Source organism: Arvicola amphibius, chromosome 1 (assembly GCF_903992535.2).
Source record: "Arvicola amphibius chromosome 1, mArvAmp1.2, whole genome shotgun sequence".
Taxonomy (NCBI): domain Eukaryota; kingdom Metazoa; phylum Chordata; class Mammalia; order Rodentia; family Cricetidae; genus Arvicola; species Arvicola amphibius.
In genome coordinates this window covers 98,737,413-98,763,015 of record NC_052047.1, presented here as the reverse complement: position 1 = coordinate 98,763,015, position 25,603 = coordinate 98,737,413, and the positions used below count along the sequence as shown (strand labels likewise).

Below are 25,603 nucleotides of genomic sequence, written 5' to 3'. Positions count from 1 at the left end.
TGCTATTATTTTTTATCGCTTTACACTATAATGTACATTATCAATATAAATAATAATACATTATTTCAGGGTACCATTATGTTGCCTTGGCTGACCAAGAACTTGCTGCTGCGGTAGACCAGACTGGCCTTGTGTCTGGTTCAGAGTTTTGCTTTCCGCCTGGAGCGTTCCTGAGCCTCCCGTCACTAGGTTCCACCCCCAAGCCCCGCTCCTGTCTCCGCCCCTCGCAGGCTTCCACCTCTGCGTGCTTTGGTTAACATTCGCTGCTCTGGTCTTCCCTCTATGGACGCTTGGAGGCGCTGCTGGGTCGTAATTCACCTTAGCCCCGCCTCTGATCGCTGATTGGTTAGGTCCCGCCCCTACCGAAGTCCCTCCCTCCGCCCCCGAACTGCACGTGAACACGAGTTCTTCCAGCTCCGGACACCTGAGGGCGCTCGCAACTCCCTTGAGTAGGCACCGCCCTAAGCCCCGTCCCGATTTCTGATTGGTTTAGCGGTCTGCGTCACCGCCAGGTTCCGCCCAGACCCCGCCCCCGCGCGGCGGCGCCCCTCCCTCCGCCCTGTGGTGCCGGCTGCGCTTGTTGTTCAGCGGCGGCGGCTGAGCTCGGGTGCATCCTCGGGCCTGCCGCCGCCGCCGGAGCGCTCGGCCATGGAGCTGGAGGTGCCGGACGAGGCGGAGAGCGCCGAGGCGGGGGCCGTGACGGCGGAGGCGGCCTGGTCTGCGGAGAGCGGGGCGGAGGCAGGTAAATCCAAGCCCCCCGTCGCCGCGATGGGCTCGTCCCGCTCCCCCGCTGCGGCGCAGTGGCCTCGCCCGCTGGCTCCGCGCTGCGCTGCGGGCCGCCGGGCTGTTCCATTAGCACACGCGGCTCGGGGGAGAGCGCGCTCGTCCATTTCGTGAGCGGGGGGAGGCAGTGCTGGGCCGGGAGGCTGCACCGCCCCACCCGAGGATGCGGGGTTCGCTGCGCTCGGCCGGTTTTAGGGTCCTTGGGTGACACGGTCGATTTGTAGAAGTGCGTGGGTGCGGCTCTTTATCCTGGCAGCCTGTGGAGGGGGCGAACCCCTTTTAGATGCTTGCGGTAGCGAGGCTAGGGGTCCTCAGGTTTGGAGGCGGAGGGGACCCGTTTGGGGACATCGTCTTGCTGCAGGTGATGGAGACAGACCTCCAAACCTGCCTCTTTGCGTGTGTGGAGAGTGGCTTCTCCACGGTGCGTGGGATGCTAGAGCACCCTGTTCTAGGGAGAGGACCCTACCTGTGGGCCCTGCCTGGATTGGAAGACTGTAAATGTCCTCCATGCGACCCCGACCCCTTTCTGGGGCCACCCTACTGGGCTGTCGGTTTTGCAAGTGTCACCTTCTTGTCCCTCCCTGCTACACACCACCAGTCACCCATTTGTGGGCCTCAGTTTACCTCTCTCTAAAACGGGGGGGGGGCGCCTGTCGTTGGAATGATGTTGAGGTCATTTCTTCATCCTGGCTGCGTGAGCCGAAGTCCTGTCAACCCTTTTCCCTGGACCCTGCCTGCCGTGCTAGCGTAGCCGGCGTCGTGAGCAGCCTCTCAGGGCGTGCGCTCTGCAGGCAGGGATGTGCACAGCTGAGAGAACACAGCTCTCCCTTCTCCATCGAGAGCACAGGAACTTTCTGGATTCACAGAACCACCGATGCCTCCAGCAGTATCCCAGGGCTCACTGGTGCAGTTAGGTCTCCTGAATTGTCCTCGTTAGAGACCAGGGAGGGAGGCGGAGCCAGGCAGCCGGAGGTCCCCAGCCCGAGGCTCTCAGCGCCTTCCTCGTGCCATCTGGAACCCAGTGGCAGTGAACCTGCTTCTCACCACCTGCCCTCTTTCTCCAATTTCCTGGTGCCCTTGCCGCACTGGAAGAGCTGTCCAGGGTCCCTTTCTCCCTGCCCACCTTCTGGCCTCTGGTAGTTCTAGGTGCTAGGTTCCACAGCATTCATGGAGCCTTGGGGACAGAGGATCTGCCATTGAACTCTGGACAAGCCTAACTCCAGACCCCCAGGGGCTGTTCCTCCCCGGAAGTCCTTCTTCCTGACTGGAGTCCTGTTAAGTTAGTCATCCACACAGAATCCCATAGCTGCCGTGTGTGAGTCCCACCCTCCAGCCCAGCTCCTCAATGTGCCCCCAGCTGTAAACTGGGGAGCACCGCACCCCTGACCACCTTAAAGGAGTCAGTGTTGCTGGTTGTGTTAGCATTTATTTACCACCAACTGCATGCCTGTCCCCCCCCAAGCCCTCCACTGTGGTCTGTTCTGAGGCCTTCTGTCTGTTAAGTGTGTGAACACAGCGGGGTGTCCAGTCAGTCATGCGGGGTGGGGTGGGGGCCGAGTAGGCCTCTGCTGGCTCTTCCTGGAAGGCTCAATGCTCTGGGTGCTCCGGCTGCCCGGCCAGCCGGCCTGCTATCTGCTCTGGTAATTTCCACCAATCTGATGGGACGCTAACCTATCTCTGTGCTGTTTAGAATCCAGTTACATTAAGGACTCTGCTCCAGAGGCCTGGCCCCAAAACCCGCCTGTGTCATGTCTTCCCGTGACTGCTGGGGTCCCTATGTGGTTTGTGGGTGTGTGGCATGGCTTGGGCCAGGCTGGTGACCTGCCTGGGCTGTAGTGTGAGCCTGTTCCTAAACCCCATCGTTCCCAGCCTGCCACTGCCGCCTCCTCAATCCACACTGGCAGCCAATTATGTCAGCGTTGCTTCTAAAATCACCCCAGAGCCTGCCCACGTCTCCTCCACCCTCTGCCTCCACCTGGTCCAGCTTCATCGTCCTTCATTTTGCTTCCCCCAGCTCTCCCAGTCCAGAAGGAGCCTGTCAGGAACTGGCTCAGGGCCCTCCCTCTGCCCCTTGTTCTCAGCTCCAGCCACAGGAGCCTGAGTGCCCCTCCCACAGCATGGCACCAGGACGGGGGGGCATCAACAGGTACGCTGCCGACTGCCAAGGCGTGCCGGGGTAGCCCATGCCTGGCCACGTGTACCAGGAAGAGGCAGTGGCCTATGTGAGGGTCAGAACTGTTGACCCTAGAGACGGAAGGTTCAGTCAGGTCTTGCCTTAAGTGTCCTCTTGAGATCCTGCAGTCGGATGGCTGCTGCCTCAGTCTACCCGATGGAGAGAGGCTCTGGGGCCCTTCCTCGGTCAGACACCTACCATCCCAACACTCGAGAGCTGGAGGTGGGAGGGCCAGCCTGGGCTATGTGCTTGTTGCAGTCAGTGTTCTCTTTCTTCTATCTTGTTGGTCCCGGAGGTGGCGTCAGGTCCTCAGGCTTGGCAGCAAGCTCCTCTTGCAGGCCCAGTACTGACCTGTCTTGAGAAGCTCCAACTTGCTCGGTTCACTGGGGCTGTGATGACCAGGGGCAGTGCCAGGGCCTGCGATGGCTGGGGCTTGCTTGGCGCTCTTGCTCCCTCTGGGAGGCAGGGTCTCCGAGGATTTGTGACCCAGCTGGCCCAGAGCCCCGGTTACATGTATATGCCGCAGGTTTGGGGACCTGGAATTCGGCAGCCTGGGCTCGATTGAGGCCACACCAGCATTGATCTTGAGTGGCTGCGTCCCTTGAGAACGAGTGTGGTGGGTTCTCATGGATGTGGAGAGACGGTCGAGGGCTCTGGCGGATCTTGAGTGGACCAGGAGTCAATTGTTGGGTTCCTGCTCTTCTGTTGCTGGGCTAAGTGGCACCCGTACCTGGTGACGGTGCAGGTGGAGTCCCTGCCGTGGGATTAGTCCGAGCCAGGAATTAGCTCAGTGCCAGCACAAAGCTGACAGGCCTTCAGGGGGCTTGACTCCCAACACTGCCAGTGACTCTGTGTCCATCTGTGTCAGGGTGCGGGGGAGCAGGATGTGGGGCACACGTAATCCCCAGCCTGCAGCAGCAGGGCACCAAGCAAGCTTTGGCTCCAGCCTCCTGAGGGTGCTGGGGTCTGGGAGGTTCACCACATGATGCTGACCGTTGGTTTGAATGTTTTCTGCCATGGTGGCCCTCTCATCCTCACCGCACCCCCATCTCGCCTCCTGGCCACTTTTCCTTGCTCACCCCGATGTTCCTGCTTTTGGTCCTATGATTTTCTGGAAACCGTATCTTTTCTGCTTCCAATTGTGTGACCTTTTGTTGGTTTGTAGGAAGTTCTCTGAGTGAACCTTGTGGATCCTTCTCTTACCTCTGCCATGCCAGGGTGCGTCCCACCGCTCTTCTGGCGGCCGCTGTTTCTCTGTTGCCAAGTGTGTCCGTGTGTCTGTTCCCAGTTTGACATCACAGATAGAAATTTCCCATCCTGAGGTTTTAACTCTCACTCTTCTCAGTTCCCTCTTTGTGTTTTGTTTTTGTTTCACGTAGCCGAGGCTAGCCTCAAACTGTAGCAGAGGATGATCTAAGCTTCTGCCTCTGCCCCGAGTGACGGGTGTGTGCCACCACACCTGGTTCACATGATGCTGAGGACGGAGCCCAGGCCTGGTGCATGCTGGGAGAGTGCTCTGCCTGCCGAGCCCCAGCCACAGAGAAGAAAAATGACCAGGGCTTCTGCATGGGTAGACACTGCCTGTGGGCATACCTGGCCACGTGTCTTGGTGGGCAGCCCGGCCTCCCACCTGGGACTTTGATGGTAGTTGCCTTGCCTGACACACAGTTAACAGGGCAGGCTCTATAGCCTTCCCTCCTCTCCCCACCACTGGGCCTGAGCCTTGTCCCACTCCTGTAGGTTGTTGCCCTGCCTGGCCTGGCTTCCTGTTTACTGTCAGAGCTGACCCATAGGGAGGCACACCGCTGTCTAGTGTGGTGGGAGGGCCGTAGGGACAGTCACCTGGAGAATGATTGCTATGGGGTCCCGGTGCCCACCCGGGCTTGCACCCATCCCTGCCCTGATGGTCCCCAGGGCCCCTAAGGGCCTGTGGTGTGTGTGGCTGCCTCCACCTCTCCTGCCAGCGGCCACCTCGTGATTTCCTCTTTCTGTTCCCAGGACAGTGGTGGGCTTAGAGGAGGAAGTGCAGCCAGGCCCGCCCAGCCTCCCGGCCGCACTGGGTGTCCCCGCATGGCCGTGGCCGACACCTGCGCTGGAGCCTGCCTCTCACCTCTGGGTGTCGGTGCGCTCCCCCATTAGCCCACTGGTAGCTCAGGCAGCAGCCGCTGTCACCATCCTGCCGTCCCCGAGGTGGCTGCAGTCACCTGTGGTGTGTGTGCCGAGGTGCAGTCCAAGGTTGGCTCTGAGCCACTCCTTTCGTGTGGGTTCAGGGGAGTGAATGCACGTCCTCAGGTTTGTGTGTCTTTGCGTGCTGCCCTTATGGTGCTGATGTAAGAATTATGCAGTCTCCATCTCTGCATCCTTCCAGAGCCTTCCATCACCCCATCCCCTCCTGCTTACCTCCCCAAACCCACAATCCAGTCTCTGTCTCAGACCAGCCTATAACTGGAATGCACTCCTGTGGGGTGTCAGAACCTTGCTCCTGTTCACAGCTGAGTAATACTCCATTTGGGGAATGGTATGCTGCTTCCCGTGTGGACAGCTATCTGGTGTTTCTCCGACACCAACTGTTTGAGGTGCTCATGTAGGGAGTGCGTGCACAGGGTTCTGGGTGGACCAAGCTTTTTACTTCCCCTGGTGACTGCTGGAGTGTGGATTTGCTGAGTCAATGAGAAACTGTGTCCGACTAAGAACAAGCCAGGCTTGCCCACAGCCACGGCCGCTTCCCCCTCCCTGCCCGCCGCAGGTGGCTTCCAATGACCAGCTTTGCTGATGTTTGTGGTTGTTTTAATTTTTAGTATTATGTATATGATATACCTATCATATGTGCTGCCCCTCCGGTGTTGAGGTCACAGGTCAGCTTGCCAGAATCGTTTTTCTCTTTCTACCCTGTGGTCCTGGGATTGAGCTCCGGCCGTCCAGCTTGGCGGCAAGCGTCTTCACCTAGTGAGTCCTCTTGCTGGCCTGCATTGCCTGCTTCCTGACGAAGCTAAAGTGGAGGGCGCGAGGAGGCACAAACCCACGTGTCTGTGTGGGTTTGTAGCCGCCTGTGTGTAGGGTGCCACGGATCCCCTGGAACCAAAGTTGCAGGTGGTTGCTAGTCGTGTGGGTGATAGGAATTGAACTCAGGTTCTCTGGAAGAGCAGCCGGTGCTCTTAACTCTCACGATGCTTCCCAGCCCATAGTTGTCTGTGTTTTAGACAGGGTCTCATTGCAGGCTGGCCTCAAACTCCCCATCCTCTGTCTCAACCTCCTGAGAGCCAGGATGACAGGTGGGGGCTACCATGCCTTCTGTGGAGCGGGGAGCCCAGATGTCTTGCACGCTGGTGAGCTGTGCCCCTAATTGGCCTCTGAGTAGCATCCCCTCTGGGCATGGCCAGTCCCCTCTGCATAGGGTTTTGTTTTGTTTTAATCCTCAAATGTGCCAGCACCTGCAAGTGTCCCTGAGATGAACCAGTAAAATCTCAGCTGGGATGTAGCTGGGAGTCCTGCTGCATGTGGTTCACCCTTCAGGGACACTGAGAGGATGAATGTGCAGGACAGACAGTGACAGGAGAAAAGGAGTGAAGTCACTGAAACAGAAGGGACCGCAAGAAAGGTATCTGTTGGCCATGTTGTCCCTGAGAGCTGAGCAGTGGCAGCAGGAAGCATGGAAGAGTTGGCTGTGCAGAAATCCTGTGGCAGAGACCCTGGCTTGGGGTAATGATGGGGACAGTACATGGCAGGCACAGGCACCCGGGACAGGACTCATTCAAACGCTAGTTCTTCCTAAGCCAGAATCAGAAGGCCCTGGTGTGGAGTCTCTGGCACCCAGGGAGGGATCTGATTATCAAAAGTTTCAGAACCATTGGGGAATGAGTAGACTTAGACTGTGCAGCCGCGGCCTCCCGGGCTGTCCTGTCCTTCCTCCGCCCATCCCGTGATCCAGGGTGCAGTCTGGTCTCCAGGCCTCCCAGTACTCAGCGCCCATTGCCACCGTGACCTGCTTTCTTGAGAACATTAACCCAGGGTTCCCAGCCTCCCTGAGTCCTCAGGTAAAATCTGAGGTGAGGCACAGTGTGTTTGCCTGGCTTGCACTGCCTCCAACCCCAGCACTAAGGGTTCAGACCAGCCTGGTCTACACAGTAAGACCCTGCCTGTCTCAACACCCTCCCCTTGCCCACACACCACAGGAGACACATCATCCCCCTGCCTCAGCCTCCTGGATGGGTATGGGGCAGAATGCCTGTCAGAGCTGTCAGTGGCACAGAGGAGGCGACAGCAGCTGGGGGCCCATGGAGTCCAAGGGTCCAGAGTTGTCCTGCTGCCTGCAGTGTGGGATAAAGATTAACCGGGAGAGGGTGGGAACACCATTGCACTAGTACCTGGGTGGTGGCTCCGCCAGGATTTGGCATATTCTCTCTCTTTGCAACCTTAGACTCTCCCTGTTCCTTAGCAGTTTCTAGGACCCAGTTTCTTGGCAAGTGGCAGGATGCACCAGCAATGTGGTGACTTGCTCGCCAGGGAGAGTTGGTAGCCCACAGGAGACACCGCAGCTTTTCTTGTCTGAGACAAGGTCCCCGTGTAGCCAAGGATAGCCCTCCTGATCATAAACAGTAGCCCTTCTGCCTCTACCTCCCTGTGCTGGAATGACAAGCCTGGGACACCAGCACAGCAGTGCAGTGACATCCAGCTCACCACTGTCCTCTTACCTCAGCCTCCAGAGTCCTTGAAAGATGGATATCACCACCAGTTCTGGTCATTTCCTTGCCCAAGGCTATTTCTCCTCCCCCTCCTCCTCCATCTCCCCCTCCTCCATCTCCTCCTCCTCTCCCTTCTCCTCCCCCTCCTCCTCCTCCCCCTTCTCCTCCTCCTCCTTTACCATCTCCTCCTCCCCTTCCCCCTCCCCCTCCTCCTCCACCATCTCCTCCTCCTTCTCCCCCTCCTCCTTTACCATCTCCTCCTCCACCTCCTCCTTCTCCTCCTCCACCATCTCCTCCACCATCTCCTCCTCCTCCTCCATCATCTCCTCCTCCTCCATCTCCTCCTCCTCCTCCACCATCTCCTCTTTCACCTCCTCCTCCTACTCCATCATCTCCTCCTCTTCCATCTCCTCCTCCCCCTCCTTCACCTCCTCCTCCTCCACCATCTCCTCCTCCTCCCCCTCCTCCTCCATATCCTCCTCCTCCATCTTCCCCTCCTTCCCCTCCTCCTCCCCCTCCTCCTCCCCCTTCTCCTCATCTCCCCCTCCTTCTCCATCATCTCCTCCTCCTCCTTCCCCTCCTCCCCCTCCTCTCCTCCTCCCCTCCTCCTCCATCTCCCCCTCCTCTTCCATGTCCCCCTCCTCCATCTCCTCCTCCTCCCCCTCCTCCTCCATCTCCCCCTCCTCCTCCCCCTCCTCCTCCTCCCCCTCCTCCTCCTCCCCCTCCTCCTCCATCTGCTCCTCCATCTCTTCCCTTATTTTCTATTTTTGCAGTTTTGACTCGTGGGTGCCCTGCAGTGTCTCTTTGATGTGCATGGCCCCCAGCCCCTCTCTCAGTAGACTTTTTCTGGTATTGGTACTGGATCAGGCAGTTCTTCATATGGGACTGGGTAGCTCCGACATCTGTGAAGTCCCTTAAAACAGCTGTCATGAAAAGAGACCACTGATCCCCTCCAGTGCACCAAGTGGGCACAGGGTGGCTCGGCCTTGTACAGACCACGTGCACGGCTGGGCTCATGTGTTCCGCACCTGTTTCTCAGGAACCGAGCTTTCTCTCTCAGCCCTGCAGAGAGCCACTGGCCTGTCCTCTTGCACACTGCAGCGGTGGGTTGTGGGAGCGAGGTGTGCAGCTGCTGAGGGAAAGTGGTGGCTCTCTGTGACCCCGGCTACTCGGAGACCACGCCTGAGCTCTGGCAGCTGGAGTCGGCAGGTCCCATGAGGCCGGGCATGGCGGTGTGCTCACAGCCGTGGGTTCTTCTGTGCTCTCATTGGTGAACTCCAGGCATCACTCACTTAGCGGTGTCCACCTGCGAGGTGTCCAGGGTCACTGGTTGTGTAGCCGGTATAGCTACAGAGCATCTGTCTGCCCCTCAGGCAGCCCCTAACCCACAGACACAGACCGCACTGTGACTTTCGTGAGCCTGTGTCCTCAGTGTCAGGGCTCGTTCCTGTGCTTGGCTGTGTGGCCTCCAGTGTGCAGACAAGCAGGACGACAGGAGTCACGCTGGGCAGCAGAACACAGCCAGGATGTGGGGACTCTGCACGTCACTTGTGCCTTCAGTCAGGGTTGCTGCTCTTCCGTGGGTCTCACCTGTGGTCACGGTTAGTGGGAGAAGCCGTGAGCCAACGCTTGTGGGTGGGTGTGGTGCCTGGGTAGCCGAGCTGCCAGGACCTCCAGGACCACATGCCAGCTTTTTTTTTTTTTTTTTTTTTTTTTTTTTTTTGGTTTTTTTTGAGACAGGGTTTCCCTGTAGTTTCTAGAGCCTGTCCTGGAACTAGCTCTTGTAGACCAGGCTGGCCTCGAACTCAGAGATCCGCCTGCCTCTGCCTCCCGAGTGCTGGGATTAAAGGTGTGCGCCACCACTGCCCGGCTCACACGCCAGCTTTTCAAAGACAGTCTCTCTGATACAGCTCTGCCCAGGGCCAGAGCAGGCCTGTGTGCGTGTGGCATCCCAGCCATCAGCCACAAAGCCCTTGACAGTTGCACACGAGGGTTGTCCAGTGTGCCTGTGGAGCCAGTCTTGCAGGAATCTGGCAGAGGGAGCTTCAGGGGACACAGCTGTGCAAAGGCCCCAGCAAGATGGAACAGGGACGCTTGTGGACAGGAAGCACTTGCTGGGACCCCCTCCCCCATCCGTGCTTCCTCTTCTCCTGCCCCAGGCCTGCGAGGATTTGGGATCTCCCTGGCCGCAGTTTCTGTTTCCTGTCAGTTTAGCGCAGTCCCTTCCTTCCTGTGCCGCAGGCCTCTCTGTGTTTCTTCCCTGTTGATGTTGTCCAGGTTTACCTGTTCCCTGCCTCTCAGTTTCAGAGCCCACAGTATGTGGCGTCTGTCTGGCCGTCTGTCAGCAAGCGGTGACTGGAAGAGCGCTGAGGCAGGAGGACGCAGAGGCGGCTTCAGAGCAGGGCAGCATTAGTGAGACAGAGGGTGCCCAGTGAGGAGTCTGCAGAGATAGAGGCTGATGGGGTAGCGGTGTGGCCCAGAGAGTTTGTAGACTTACCCGAGGTCACACAGCCTTGGGAAATCAGACCACGGCCTGAAGGGGGAGGGGTCATTGCGTGGCTCCACCTGCCCTGGTGCCGCTGGCAGACATGGGCTGACCGGAACTCATGCACCACACCCGTAGCCAGCTGGTACCCCACCTCCCCTCCTCCCCGACTATTTTTAAACATAATTTCCTGGAAAACGGGGCTGCTCACTCAGAAGATAATTGGCTGGGAGGAGAGGGCGTCTGCTCTGCACTGAGTCAGGGCCGCAAGTGACGCTATACTGTCCAGACCATGCCACCAGGGTCTGCTTGGCCACCATGTTTCAGGCAGGAAGGGAAACCGAGGCAGGAGCCCAGTGAGGTCAGAGAGTCCAGGAGCCATGCTGGGATCTTAGCTTGGCTATGGGCAGGGTTGGGGCCTCAGGGCCTCAGAATGTCACCTGCAGCCCTGGGAGCTGCTGAGTTCTTGCTTCCAACCCCAGGGGCCTCCTATGAGCCCGAGAACATTCTGCCTTAGTCCTCCCCCCAGTCCTTCATCCCCGCCTCTCCTCCCTCCTCTTTGGGCCCCAGATACATCCACAGATTGCTCCACTATCAAGGCAAATACTGTTCTAGAACCTTCACTGGCTCCAGGTGCTCAGCCGCCGGATGGCTACCATTGTCACCCATGTGCAGCTGCCCAGAGTCCCCAGTCCCAGTCACGGCCTGGGATCAGGGTCCCAGGCCCACCTGGAGCACATGGAGCCTGTACGCTTTTCTTTACAGTTCCTTCCTTCCCCAGGACCCTGCAGGGACGTTGGGTTCTAGGAATCACTCGCATCCAGATCTACCTCCCACAGAGACACTTGCCCACCCCACCCATCATCATCTCTGAGTGACTCCATTCACGCCTCCTTGGCCCCAGCAGCTTCTTGATGTGAGCACTTGTCTCCCCAGGGCTCCTGGGGCACAAAACCACAGACTGTTCTGCTGCAGAGAGGCCAGGGCAAGCACCAAGTCAACTTCTAGGGCCTCATGCGAGTTCCGTGACCTTGTGACCTCCACCCACTCTGAGATCCCACAGCCTCCAAGTCTCCAGCCCCTGTGTCACCAGCACTGCGGTCCACACAGTCCTGGGTGTGAAACCCACGTGGGCACAGTCACCTGGTCCTGTCTCTCTCTGGATCCAGGGACCTTAGTGAGCCTGGGGTGGGGAGGAAGTCACCCTCGGGCACGGGCATGCACACCCCTTGTGGACCAGGGCCAGCTTGGTGGATGTCCAAGCTGAGGGATCACGTTTGGACCCCCAGAACCCAGGTGAAAAGCTGGGTGCTGCAGCACACCTGTGACCAGCACTGGGGAGATGGAGACAGTGGGGGCTGCTGCGGTTCAGTGATAGACCCTGTCTCAAGAGCCACGGTGCAGCCAGCTGTAGTGGCACACGCCTTTAACCCCAGCACTCAGGAGACAGAGGCAGGCGGATCTCTGTGAGTTCAAGGCCAGCCTGGTCTACAGAGTGAGTTCCGGGAAAGCCAGGGCTACACAGAGAAACCCTGTCTCAGAACAAAAATCCAAAGTGGAGAGCAACTGAGGAAGACGCCAGCCTGGACCCTGGCCTCCGCTTGGGCGCTGAGGTCAACATGGAAGACAAGTTCTAACTGTGCTCTCCCTCTCCAGGTGGGACCCAGAAGAAGGCTGTCCTTGCAGAGGTGAGTCCGCCTACCCTTCTCTCCAGAAGGCAAAAGCCTGAGCAGCTGCTGTGTCCTCACACGGGCACAGTGCTTCTCGGGGCACAGATGCTGTCCAGTGTGCTGTCAGGGAGAGAGGCTGGGGCCTTGGCCACCTGAGCCTGGTGACTAGGACACCACCTGCCTCCAGGCCTGAGTCCTGAATCAATGGTGAAGAATTGGAAGACCTTGTCCCCCTAGCTGGAGACCGTTTTTCCTCAAGTCCTCATAAGAGAGGGACCCAGGGACACCCAGATCCGCAGAACAATCAATGGCGGGTAGACCCCAGGCTCCAGTGTCTCTGCATGGGGTGTGTGGCCATCTGAGTGTCTGGGAGCAGCCTGCCCCCTGGTGGCAGATATGGAGAACTGCAGTCTCTGTCCCCTCAGCCCACAGCCACCAGAGACTTCTACCTCCCAAGCCCTTTTCTGAGCTTCCTGGACCTTCTGGCAACCTTCCCGACCTGTTTTTGCTCCCTGTTCCCCAGGCCCCCTCGGTGACGGGGCAGCCAGGCCCTGGCCATGGGAAGAAGCTGGGTCATCGAGGTGTGGACGCATCTGGAGAAACCACGTATAAGAAGGTGGCTGGGGGCCCTCATGTGTGGCCAGGGAGGTAGGGACCATGGCTGACTGGCAGGCCCTGCAGGTCACCAGGCACTGTGGCCTCCCCACCATAGCAGTTGCTACACACAGTTCGGTGACACGTCAGTTCCTTTGAGTTTGCCAGAGATGCAGCACTGTCCCTGCTGCCTGGTTTAGAGTGTTGTGTTACCCCACCCAGCCCATGAGAAGCAGCTGTCCCGAGGATCCACTTCCTGTCACGGCGCCCTCTGTTCCATGTGGTCGTGGCCTGCAGGGCCTTGCCGGAGAGGGTGGCTGTTGGCTTGATGGATGCCGGGGTCTCGCTGTAGAGCACAGAGTCCTCAGGGTTCTGATGCCCCCAACTCTCCCCTCAGACCACCTCGTCCACTCTGAAGGGTGCCATCCAGCTGGGGATCGGGTACACGGTGGGCAACCTCAGCTCTAAGCCGGAGCGGGATGTGCTCATGCAGGACTTCTACGTGGTGGAGAGCATCTTCTTCCCCAGGTACACCCCCGCCGCCACGCTGCCTGGCTCCTGCCCGCTCCTGCCCACTGCCACCCTCTGGGGCAAGAAGGACATGTACATGACCTCTGCTCTGCTTGCATCTCATTAGCCAGAATCGGTCACATGACTATAGCTGGCTGTCTTGTCTGACCATCTCTGCCCTGGGAACTGTCATGGGCTCCAGTGCCAGTGAGACAGGGAGGGGGCTGCGGGTCACACAGCCACCACGTAAGCATGCCTCTCTGAGTTCTGGTGCCGCAAAACCACTCGAGCCAGTCCTGGTACATGTCTATAACGTTAGCTCAGAGGAGGCAGGGATTTCACAGCCAAATCAGTGACCTCTGGGCTCAGTGTCTCAGAAAATAAGGTGAAGGGGGCTGACCTCTGACTTCCACATGCGCATGTGGTACTAATGGGGAGAGGCACCGCAAAAAGCCACCATCCCTCACAGCCATCCCCCTGCGTCCTCCTCCGCAGCGAAGGGAGCAACCTCACCCCTGCCCACCACTTCCAGGATTTCCGCTTCAAGACCTATGCACCTGTTGCCTTCCGTTACTTCCGGGAACTCTTTGGCATCCGACCAGACGATTATTTGGTAAGTGTATCTATCAGTCAGCGTCACCAAGTAAGAAACTGCCCTAGGCTGGTGCTCAGAACAGCAGCTGCCTGCCACCTCCCAGGGCCTGGAGTGTATGGCTCCCCTAGGTGCCTATGGCCCCTTTAAGGACGCACCTCCTGGCCGCGTCTCCTAGGCTCCACCACCACCCATGAGCACATTGGGGACCAAGTCTTCAGCTGTGGGGTCTGCCTTGACACTGCCACCCATGGGCCTCCTCAAGGCTGTGCAACCCTGGTCCTTTTCACGATTCTTGTTTGCTGGCTCCTGTTGAGTTGGGCACAGTCTCCAGTAGGCTGCAGAATCATCTATAGAGAGCAGCTGGGCTTCGTGCCCTGAGAAGCCTTGGTTGAGGGGCCCTGTGGGAAGTGAGCTCGGCATGGTTTGCAGTGGACAGACACAGGACAGGCATCTGGGTTCCCAGGGTCCTGACCACTCAGTCACTGTGACACTTGGGCCAGCAGTGTGAGAGAATGCAGCCAGGTGTGAGTGTCCCTGCCCCTGGGGACATCGGTGGCTCACAGCAGTGGGTGGAGGAAGGACAGACGAATGGCCCAGCTACGTAATAGCCATGGCTGTCACGCTGAGGTTCCAGGTAGTTAATAGGTAGGAGGGAGCGAGGTGCCAACGGGAGCATCACACACTGTGTGGCCCACCGGGGCAGACAGCCCCCAGCTGCTCATGCCCCCCACCTCTGCCCCCAGTACTCGCTGTGCAATGAGCCGCTCATCGAACTGTCCAACCCCGGTGCCAGTGGCTCCGTCTTCTACGTCACCAGTGACGACGAGTTTATCATTAAAACTGTCATGCACAAGGAAGCCGAGTTCCTGCAGAAGCTGCTGCCCGGCTACTACATGGTGCGTACAGGTGGGCGGGGCGGCGCCTTCCAGAACTGACTGTGGGCCCCAAGCTGAGGGAGGGATGAGTCATGGCACAGATGAGAAGACCCCTCCCGGTGGCAGGAGCTGGCTCCCCTTCCTCCACTCACCTGGGCACTCGGGCAGGGCTGAGTCAGAGTGCACCAGATTCTCAGCCCAGGGCACGGACCTCTTGACTCACAGGCCTGACTATGACCACCTTGGGTAGCCGAACACGAACTGCGACTCAGTTTCCCTTCTGGGACATCATTCTTATACTGAACGATACCCAGGATGGTACCCCAGATGTCCTGAACTGGAGCCTGCCATTGTATTTCTGCGATGGGACAGGTTGGGAATTCTGACCTTGAAAGAGACTCCAGACCAAAGCAGGGGCTGAGGGCAGCTCAAGGGAGAGGCCCCTGTCCCCACCTGCCACACTGAGTGGCATTGCAGGAAAACACAGTATAAGGAAAAAAGTGGTTTCCGACCTCCACGTGTGTGCTGTGGCATGCGGTCAGATGCACGTGTGCACAGACAGAAGCGGCAAGGAGCGGGCACACTAACACAGACTGTCGCCCTGGAGTCTGGGCTGAGGCAGGACGAGTGCCGGGGGAGACCCTGCCTCTGCCTCCCGAGTGCTGGGATGAAAGGCGTGGTGAAACCCTGTCTTGAAACACCCCCCCCCCCAAAAAAAAAAGCCCAAAAAACAAACCAGAAACGTTAGGTGAGAGGAGTGGGTGTGTGATGGGGTGGATGGTTGGGAAGTCATGGCATGTGTCCCCCACTCTTCTGAGATCTGACCATGGTGGTCCACGGCCATTTGCTAGCTCCTTGTCGCCTCGCCCTGCAGAACCTCAACCAGAACCCGCGCACGTTGCTGCCCAAGTTCTATGGCCTGTACTGCGTGCAGTCGGGCGGCAAGAACATCCGCGTGGTGGTCATGAACAACGTGCTGCCCAGGGTCGTCAAGATGCACCTCAAATTTGACCTCAAGGGCTCTACTTACAAGCGCAGGGCGAGCAAGAAGGAGAAGGAGAAGAGCCTGCCCACCTACAAGGACCTGGACTTCATGCAGGACATGCCCGAGGGGCTGCTGCTGGACGCCGACACCTTTGGTGCCCTGGTGAAGACCCTGCAGCGTGACTGCCTGGTGAGCACGGCCCCCGCACTCCAGCCCCTCACCCTGAACTGCCCTGCTAGGCTCAAGAGTGGAACCAGTTTGCTCTGGTGACTCCTGTTGTCCCTGCACGGGAGCCTGAGGCAGGAGGATCGATCACTCAGGCTGGGGAATTAGTCAAGGCCTGGGTAGGTTAACTAGAACCTCTTTTAAAAATGAAGACAGGGCTGAGATTAGCTCAGCGGTTAGGGCTTAGCTAGCACAGGGGCTAGCTAGCCTCCTTCCCCAGCGTCACACACCAAGAAACAAGAGCTTAGCTGGAAGCAGGGTTCAGTGGGCAGGGCCTCTGCCTAGCATGCTGGAGCCCTGGTCCATCCCCTGCCGCAGACACAGATGGGTCAGCCTGAGCTGCATAGTGAGTCTGAGGCCAGAATGGATTACATGAACCTTTTTCTGAAAAGTAAGGCAAATAATTTTCTTTTCTATGTTTTGTTTTTTCGAGATAGGGTTTCTCTGTAGCTTTGGAGCCTGTCCTAGAACCTGCTCTGTAGACCAGGCTGGCCTCAAACTCAGAGATCCGCCTGCCTCTGCTTCCTGAGTGTTGGGATTAAAGGCATGCACCACCACTGCCCAGCTTTTGGGGTGTTTTTTTTGTTGTTGTTGTTGTTGTTGTTGTTGTTTATGTGGGTTTTTTTAGATAGGTTCTCACTCTATAGCCCAGGCCGTTCTGAAACTTGCTATGTAAACAAAACTGGACTCAAAACTCACAGAGATCCACCTGCCTCCGTCTCACGTTTGCTGGGACTAAAGGCCTGTGCTGAACAAGGCCTACATGGAGTTTCTAAATTCCTGTCCTTGAGAGACTGGAAGGGCCCCCTGGCCATCACACTGTGTCTTCTCGCTACCCATAGCTCCCGGACTCCCAGGAGGAACCAGACCAGGCACCTGGCTTCCAGCCCTGGGAGACCCCCCCTTCCCAGGGCACTGAGCCTAGGTTCAAGAGCGGCAGACCCAGCCCCTCCTGTGCCCAGTGTGCTGCGGGTCTGCGCTGGGTTTGGGTTGGCAACCGGGCCGCCCGTCCCCTGACCCATGTCCCCGGCGCCAGGTGCTAGAGAGCTTCAAGATCATGGACTATAGCCTCCTGCTGGGTGTGCACAATATCGACCAGCAGGAGCGGGAGCGCCAGGCCGAAGGTGCCCGGAGCACGGCCGATGAGAAGCGGCCGGTGGCACAGAAGGCCCTGTACTCCACGGCCATGGAGTCCATCCAGGGTGGCGTAGCCCGTGGGGAGGCCATCGAGACGGACGACACGTAAGTGGGTCACCTTTCTCGTGGGGGCACCCAGAGCTGGCCCCGTCCACCTTTCTCGTGGGGGCTTTCTGCATCTTGTGCACGGCCATGCAGCCTGCTCTCTCCACAGCAGACGGGCTGTGTGTGCAGTTACAGGCCCTGGCTCCAGGGGGCAGTGGAGCCGGGCAGGGAATCTAAGAGATCTAGGCCAGCTGAGACTGCATAGTGAGACTGTCTAAAAAGGGACAGTGGCCTTTGTGTAGTGACCCAGCAGGAGACCTTCAGGTCCCTGTCTTCTCATCTACCACCCCAGGGCCCTGAAAGGGAGGGTGCCTCGCCCCTCAGGTTCCCAACTATGGGTCCAAAGTCTCTATTGTGAGGAGAGCTGCCGGTCACAGCCTTGGGGATGAGGCCCAGTGACGCTGACTTGGCCTGAGGACTCTTGGCTGCGGCTCTGTCACCTGTAGAGGGAGAAGGGTGAGCAAAGCCCCTGTGAGGCCGCCCCCCTGAGACCATCTCGGCTTTTGTAGGGTCTGCGTGGGGCCCCGCGGGGACCAGGTGAGCCGACTGGTGGGGCTTCGTCTCCAGCTGTAGGACTTGGGGCTGCTGTGGCATCAAGGGGTATCAGTAACTGGGCTGGGCCACGTGGTGGCCAGTGTGGTGTGATCAACAGCTTAGGGTGTGCAAGGCAGCCGGCTATGCCCTGGGTGCAGTGTGCTTGCGCGCATGGAGGTGTGCAGTGTCTGCTCAGCCTGGACCCCAGGGCCCTCAGGAAGGAAGTCCCAGATTTGTGGGCCAGGTCTTCCGTGTTTGGCTGATCCTGAGCCTCTCTGTAGGATGGGTGGGATCCCGGCTGTGAACGGGCGTGGGGAACGGCTGCTACTGCACATTGGAATCATTGACATCCTGCAGTCCTACAGGTAAAAGGCCACGCCTGGAAGAGTAGCCACACCCACCTCATCCTCCCCTACCTCGCCCCCTATACCCATATGCCCTCCCTCCCTTGACCTCAGCCTGCTCAACCTATAACCTTCAGGCTGCCCTCCTCAGGACCCAGCCGCTATCAGCTCAGCCTAGCCAGGTCCCTCCCAGCCCTGCCTCAGTCAGCAGGCTGTCCTTCTGAGTCCTTCTGTTTGTCCCCAGGTTCATCAAGAAGTTAGAACACACCTGGAAGGCCCTCGTCCACGATGGGGTGAGTGCCATTCACATTCCTCCGTTCAGTCATTCACTGCACCCAGGGAGGCCAGGCTGAGACGGCAGGGGGCATACAGGACCCCACAGCTCAGAGCTGGCCTCTGGCCTGCTCTCCACAGGAACGCTGGGAAGGGTTTCTTTATGTGACAAGCTCCCGGGGCCTCATTGCCACAGCCCTGCCTCAGGATTCTTACTCATTTGTTCAAGGCTGCCCACAGAATCCTAGAATCTGGGGCTCCGAGAGAGGAACTCTATGAGGGGTCACTAGATAGGGGCAAGTGGAAGCTTCCAGAGTGCGTGCTAAGGTTGGGGTGCAGTGTCATGCAGTGTAAGGCAGGTGATGCATGCCTGCCATCCCGACACTCAAGGGGCTGAGGCAGAAGCCTGGGTCTGGAAACAGGCGGAAGGCCCGTGCTGTGTCCTCCAGTGACTCCGCCCCCATCCCCCCACCTAGGACACCGTCTCTGTCCACCGGCCCAGCTTCTATGCCGAGCGCTTCTTCAAGTTCATGAGTAGCACAGTCTTCCGGAAGAGTTCATGTGAGCCTGACCTGTGGGAGGGAACACAAGCCAGAGAGTCCCTGGCTGGGGTTGGGGACGGTGCAGGGTCACCCAGTGAGCTCATGTGAGTGCCAGCCCTGGCCACTGGGCCCAGAGAGAGGCAGCACAGGATGTCTGGGGAGGGGCCCTGATGAGGTGGGGCCATCTAGAGGGGCAAGCAGTGAGGGGAAGAGTCACCTCCAGGAAGCCATGGGGTCCAAGGCCACCCCAGCACCCAACTCCTGCCCTTTTTGCCCTGCAGCCCTGAAGTCCTCTCCATCCAAGAAAGGGCGTGGTGCCCTGCTGGCGGTCAAACCCCTGGGACCCACAGCAGCTTTCTCAGCCAGCCAGATCCCCAGTGAGAGGGAAGAGGCGCAGTATGACCTGCGGGGGGCCCGCAGCTACCCCACACTGGAAGATGAAGGTGACCTGTCAGCCTGCGGTCTGGGCATCAAGGAAACCAGACCTTGAAGGACCCAGGGGCACAGTACAGACGTGCAAAGGCCCAGGGTGGCTTGGGGGGTAGCGAGAAGCGGAGGAGCAGTGTGGAGCACCTGCAGGCATCATGTGGTCTTGGCTAGGGGCTTCAGACAGGGCTGGGATGGAGAATTCGAAAGGCAGGAGCAGGAAGAAGGCCAGCTCCTGAGGCTGAGCAAGTGGGAGGGGGATGGCACACCAATCGCTTGGACTTGCCCCCCCAGGCCGGCCTGACCTCCTTCCCTGCACCCCACCATCCTTTGAAGAAGCCACCACGGCCTCCATCGCTACCACCCTGTCATCCACTTCCCTCTCCATCCCAGAGCGCTCTCCTTCCGAGACGTCAGAGCAGCCCCGGTACAGGTGGGTGGAGCTCGAGGAAAAGCTGCCCAGGTCTCTGCAGCGCTGACGTGGGTCCCAATCTCTCTGTTCCTTCCCCACAGGCGGCGCACACAGTCTTCAGGCCAGGACGGCCGGTGAGCCCCCTCTTTCCCTGTGTCCCCACCCACCTCCAAAGGCATCAGCGTTTGGCATTGAGCTCCAGGCTTCACCCCAGACACTGCAGGCCTGGCCGGCTTCCAGAACCTTCTGACCCTCCTGCATCTCAGGTCCAGACACCCAGCAGTATCCAGCTCCCCAGTGTGTGGGCTGCTGGCCACTTGGCCACCTGCTTGTGCTGCAGACACCCCCACAGACCACAGCAGGACACAGCTGCTCCTGTTCCCTCATAGCCCCCAGACTAGGACTCCCAGGGACCAGGTATTGCAAGCGGCTCTGGTGTCGGGGAGGAAACTGAGGCTGGGTCTTCCTCTGCAGGCCCCAGGAGGAGCCCCACGTGGAGGACCTGCAGAAGATAACAGTCCAGGTGGAGCCAGTGTGCGATGTGGGGATTGTGGTTCCCCAGGAGCAGGGTGAAGGGTGAGTGAGTGCCTTCCCGTTCAGGGGTGATGACTTCACCACATCTAGAGATGTGTGTCTGTCACTGTTGCCCCGCGGAGAACACCTTCCCAGGCTGCTGCTGTTAGACACAGGGGCCCCCAGACTTGTCCAGTGATCCAAGGGTATGCACACCTGTCACCCCAACACTGGGGAGGTCGAGGCTCTGCTGCTGGGATAAATATCATGAGCACAAGCAGCTTGGGGAGGAAGGGTTCATCTCCCGCCACACTCAGCCAGGAGGGAATCGGGCCGGAACTGGCTGAGCTCATGGGGTGCCGCCTAGGGCTCTGCCTGCTTTCCTACTTAGCTCACAGTGGGCAGGACTCTCCCACATCAGTCAGTCAAGGAAACACCCCATAGGCTGGGCATAGTAAGGCACGCCTTTAGACACGGGAGGATCTGAGTTCAAGGCCAACCTGGTCCACAGAGCAAGTTCCAGGAGAGCTGGGCTCTGAAGAGAGACCGTGTTTCAAAATAAATATATAAATCACTAAAAGATGAAGGAAAATGTCCCACAGACTTGCATACAGAACAATCTGATGGGGGCATTTTTCTCATTCCTGGGTCCCTCTTCAAGGATGACACTGCTTGTGTCTTGGTGGAACTGGACAGCACAGACAGCTTCGGGTTGGCACCTGCTCTTCTAAACCCCTCCCCCCCACAAACCAGGGTCCCTTAATCTGGTGGAAGGGAGGGAGTTGGTCGATCCAGTTCAGGCTGGGAGGGTGGGATGTGCAGAGACACCTAGGACCCCACCTCTGCCCTGTGTCTCCAGAGTGGAGGCTCCCCCGTCTGGGGCATCGGCTGCAGCCACTGTGGAAGTGGATGCCACCAGCCAGGCCTCAGAGCCCGCCAGCCAGGCCTCGGATGAGGAGGACGCGCCCTCCACAGACATCTATTTTGTAAGTTCCCCTAAGCCTTCCCAGCCCCTTGGGCCCCCAAGGTCCCTGTGGACAGTCACGCCTGCTTCTGTCTCGTGGCGCTCTGGGTGACAGGGGCATTGCCCTTTTTTGGCCCTGGGGAGACCTGAGCAAAACCTGAGGCCTTGTGTCTCTGGCAAGCCAGGCACCCATGTCCTTCTGGGGGCAAGTTCTGTTTGTGACGGTAGGGCCTGGGGACCCGGTGAGTGACAGGCCCCGTGGCTGCAGTGCAAGGTGGGAACTTGGCCCCTCATGGACAAGGTTGGGTCAGCCTAGGCCTTGGGGATCTGGGGTCCTCCATGACCCATCCACCGTGAGGAGAATGGTAGAGGGTTATGGGCCCAGACATGCCCGTAAATAGGTCAGAGCTTCAGTAGCCCCTGGGTGAGCTGGCCTATCAGTGTCCTGCCATCTCACCTGGGGCCCGGGGTTGTCCTCACACCCACCCAAGGCCCTCACTGCTTCCCAACTAACTCACCCATTGTCTCTACGCTGCGCCTGGCCCTAGAGAGCACCAGTCAGGCCTGTGGTCACCCATGCTGGGGCTAAGGTGTGCGTGCATTGCTGGTTTTGACCTAGCAGTACCTAGGACTGCGACCTGAATTAGGTTCTGGCCTTAATAGGGTCCCCCAGCCTCCACCCTGCCCACATGTTCTGCTTCAGTCGCTTGTACCCACCAGCCCTGCTCGGCCACCCGCCTGTCTCCCCTGCCTGGTTCCCGCCTCATCCTCTGCCCTCTCCTCTCTTCCTTCCTCCCGCCCGGCCCACTGTGTGGCCAGTTCGCCCACGGGAGATACTGGCTTTTCTCTCCCCGTCGTCACCAACTGCGGGCCGTGACACCGAGCCACACAGGCACTGTAAGTGACCACAGACCGTCACGCGCGGAGATAGGCTCCCGGAACACAGCACCCACACCCCTTCTCTCCTCAAATGACTGTGGGAAATCACAGCCGTAGTGGAGGTCAGCTGAGCCCCGACCTGAGCGGGTGTGCACTGGGATCAGAGCCACCACAGCAGCTGCCCATCTGCGGCAGGCGGGGTCTGTAAGACCCCAGCCACGTGTGTCCTGCGTGTGGACACCTCTTCCATCCAGGCGCTGCCGCCATTCCCTCTGTAGCATACTTCACAGGAGGAGAGACTGAGGCTCAGGCCCACGGGGAATCCATGTCCCCACAGTCCCCACACTGTTACGGCTAGGTCACCTCCCAGTACGTGTGACCTCATAGCTGGGGCTGTTGCCTCCATGTCAGCAGTGGAGCAGCCTGGCACCCCATGTCACCTCAGCACAGAGGTGGGGATTGGATGGAGCCGGGGGTGGCTAGGTGGAGTGCAGAGCTGCAGTCTGCAAGGAGACTGTAAGTAGACCGCGGTTGCCAGGCTGACCTTGGTCCCGGCCTCTGGGACATCACCTCGGGATTTTTATCCATCTGCCATGCTGCCCCGAGGCCCTTTTGTGCCTGGGACCCCATTGCCTTGGATCTCTTCCTCCTAGTCTGTGCCGCTGTTCCCACCCAGGACAGTGCTGCTTGCCACTGGGAAGCCTGCAGCTGCCGGGTGACTGCTCAAGCTGGCTCTCTGGGGTTCTGATCCTGTGGGAGCCCGCTGTAGGGACCATGTACTGTCTCAGTGCCCAGGAGACTGGCCAGAGCAGGCTAGGGGACCAGGGCAATGGAACAGATCAGGGTACACATGGAGAGGAGACCCCTGCCCCGCACCCCGCTGACCCTCCTGCACTCCGGCTTCACTAACTGCTTCCGCTGCCACCGCTGCTTCCCCCAGGGCCGAGGGTTGGGGCAGGTGCCCCTCATAAAGGGAACCGGGGTTGCGGCTGCTCCCCAGAGTTGGGATCCCCCTCTTTTACTTTCTGTCTCTTCCTTCTGCCTATCTGCTCCTCGCCCCCTGCTCTTCTGCACCCCTCCTGCACGCGCTGCACAGCCCACCGACGAGAGGAGCTGGGTGTACTCCCCGCTCCACTATAGCACGCGGCCCGCCTCCGGCGAGAGCGACACAGTAAGTCCCCAGGCAGGGTGGGAGGACGAGGCCGGAGCTCCTCCCCCTCCCCTGGCGACTCCCGCCCCCCTCTCCCAGCTCTCCCCTCCTCTTCTCCTGGCCCCGACTCTCCCAGCCCCTCCTCCCTTTGACTTCCCACCGGTTCTTGCTCCTCTTGCTTCAACTCCTCCTCTCCCCGCCACCCCCACCTGCTTTAGGCACAGGCATCTCTAAGTGTGCCAGCCAGGTCGCCCAGGGAAACCGGGCCTGACCTCCAGGCCACCCACACCTGCAGCCCTGAGGCTGCACCTGGAGGCCTAGTGGGTGGCTGGGGTTCCCTCTGGCCCCGCCCTCCCTCACCTGCCCCTCTGGTCTTTGCAGTAACTTCTATGCAGTCCCCAGTCTGGAGCCCAGTGTCCTTCTGCCACCCCAGCCACTTCTTGGAGGCGCTTGACCCCCACTGGGGCCCAGAGTTCAGCGACATCACCCCGAAGGCCCTGGCCCAACCTCGTTCTTGCCCTCCCCACCGACAGATGCCATCCCAGGATAGCTTGGGCCACCATCTGCCGCTACCTGTGCCTGTTTGGGGCGGCAACATCCGGAGTGCCCGGGTTTGTATTTATTTTGGGTCCTTTTTTGCACGGAGAGGGAGCACAGGAGCAATTTTCCAGGAGAGAGACGGAAGACAGGAAACCAGGAAGAGGCCGCAGCCGCTGGCCTTGGCCGATCAGACCCTACATGACCTCCTGCTTTTGGGGACCTGCCCCAGCGACACTCTCTCCAGGGCTCTCGTGGTGGCCTGCAGAAGGGACAGGCCCGGGAGCCTCTACTTGCTGTACCAGATCTGTGCTCCTGAGCTGGACGAGGCAGAGCCCCTCCATCACCTCAGGTTTGGGACCCGAGAAGACCAGGATGAGCCATGCCCTGTGGACTTTGTGCATCTTTTCAAACTGCCACAGGAAGGATGACCCAAAGCACGAATGTCCTGCAGTTACAATCACACCTGGCGCTGACTGGGGGCAGCCACGCTGCCTGCCTCCCATCCCCATGAAACCCTGAGTTGGGGGTGTGGTTTCTCTCAACTTTCAGGGCATTCCCCTTCAGAGCAGACCCTGCCCTGAGAAGAGCAGGTGGGGCTCACCCTGGCTGAAGACAACCAGAGCCAACCCGTGTCCACTGCACCCCACGGAGAGGGAGCTGTCCCTTCCCTGGGCAGACGCCCGCCTCCACCCACATGGGACTTCTGGGAAGTAGTATGTTGGGTACAGTACCACCCTGCCCCTGCTTCATAGACGCTCCACCCACTACGTTTTGGTAGGAGTCAAGCGGGACCAGCTGCCAGCCAGGCTGCAGCTCCAGTACACAGCCCGGACCCATGGGCCCCTGGGTTGCACTGGCAGGGACATAGAGTCAGGACCTGGCTAGCTTCAAGGGACCACAGCAGGCTAGTGGAGGCAGTGAGGAGTGACTCGGCCCTTGCTGCAGTGTTGATGGCCACAGTAGGAGGGACAGATAGGGATACCTGCCACAGTTCCATGTTTGTTAGGTCTCAGAGCCCCTCCACAGGTCTGTGTTGCTTGCTGATGGGACCCGCAAGTGGCGAGTGAAAACCCATGTGGTGAGCCACTGACTTCCAGCCTGCATTGTGTCATGTTTGTCATTCCTCGTCTTGGAAGGCTAAGGCAGGAGGACTGTGGCAAGTTCCAAGCTAGACTGGGCTACAGAGTGAAAAGACCAATAGAGAAAGAAAAAAAAAATCAGAGGGGTGGAGCTGCTGGTGAGTGGGCAGAGCCCACCGGGGTAGCATGAGCTCTGGGTTCCATCCCAGCACTCAGAGACCAGATGGGGTGACAAAACTGTCACCCAGCCCCGGGAGGTGGAGACAGGAGCACTTCAAGGTCGTCCTTGCCTATATATCCAGTCGGAGGCCAGCTTGGGCTACATGAGACCCTCTCAAAAAATCTGTAAATATTTGTGACTCCCATTCCGTACCCCAATCCTGTTCTCTCCAACGGCCGCTATCGCCCCACCGTGGACGGCGTGTGAACTGTACTGTAAGGACCAGCGGCACCTCCACGGCTGAGGTGTCCTTGTCCGTCTCTGTCCTCCCCACCCCCCAGCCATCCCAGCAAGACCCCTGTCCAGCCCCACAGCAACCTCAGTGCAATATGCCCTCCCCGTGGGGTCCCTTGGCACGGTACTGTCTCCGCAGTCCTTCCGTTCCCCCGCCCCCACCTCCTCTCTCCGGTGGTTAAAAATCGCATCGCACACCCTCACCCCGGTCCTGTTTTTATTGCTGAATCCATTCTGAAAACTACAAACCTCGTGTGTCTTACTCATCAGGGCGAGGGAGTCCCGGATCCTCAGCCCCAGCTGTCTGGTGTGTGACAATCCAAGCACGGTGTCCCCCGGCACCAATCGGGGCCCTGTCCCTCCAGTGCAGCCGCTGCTGGCCGAAGCCAGCATCCATACGCAGCCCAGGTTCCCGCCCCACCCGCCACAGCCCCTCTTTTTAAGTTGAGGTCTCTAATAAATCGGATATAAACAGCTCGCCTCCGATGATTTCAGCGTGTGCCGGGGTCTTTGGGGTGGGAAGAGATTGCTGACGTCAGAGGGGGGGGTCACGCGCGGCGTGCACTGACCAGCAGAAAGGGATCCAGAGCAACATCTAGGAGTCGGCGGATGCTCCCGTCCTGACCTGGGTGTCCCGAGGCTGGACTCGAACATCGAAGGCTTCGGTGACTCGC

General features: G+C 59.2%; 1 protein-coding gene across 1 annotated transcript; it reads left to right on the top strand.

Annotated features, from left to right (window-relative positions):
* The first annotated feature begins 572 nt into the window (after positions 1-572).
* Positions 573-25,403, top strand: Pip5k1c (phosphatidylinositol-4-phosphate 5-kinase type 1 gamma). Its single transcript, XM_042055632.1, has 18 exons — positions 573-742; positions 11,780-11,811; positions 12,317-12,409; positions 12,785-12,915; positions 13,393-13,510; positions 14,236-14,388; positions 15,242-15,541; positions 16,614-16,819; positions 17,635-17,718; positions 17,942-17,990; positions 18,447-18,531; positions 18,794-18,955; positions 19,233-19,371; positions 19,452-19,484; positions 19,825-19,926; positions 20,723-20,849; positions 22,803-22,877; positions 23,238-25,403. The coding sequence occupies exons 1-18, from the start codon at positions 649-651 to the stop codon at positions 23,238-23,240; spliced, it is 1,986 nt and encodes a 661-aa protein (XP_041911566.1). The 5' UTR covers positions 573-648; the 3' UTR covers positions 23,241-25,403.
* The last annotated feature ends 200 nt before the right edge of the window (positions 25,404-25,603 follow it).

Coding starts and splice junctions, on each gene's coding strand:
- Pip5k1c (XM_042055632.1), top strand. CDS start 649: ATGGAGCTGGAGGTGCCGGACGAGGCGGAGAGCGCCGAGGCGGGGGCC. Junction 17,719..17,941: donor GACATCCTGCAGTCCTACAG/GTAAAAGGCCAC, acceptor GTTTGTCCCCAG/GTTCATCAAGAAGTTAGAAC. Junction 18,956..19,232: donor CCCCACACTGGAAGATGAAG/GTGACCTGTCAG, acceptor TTGCCCCCCCAG/GCCGGCCTGACCTCCTTCCC.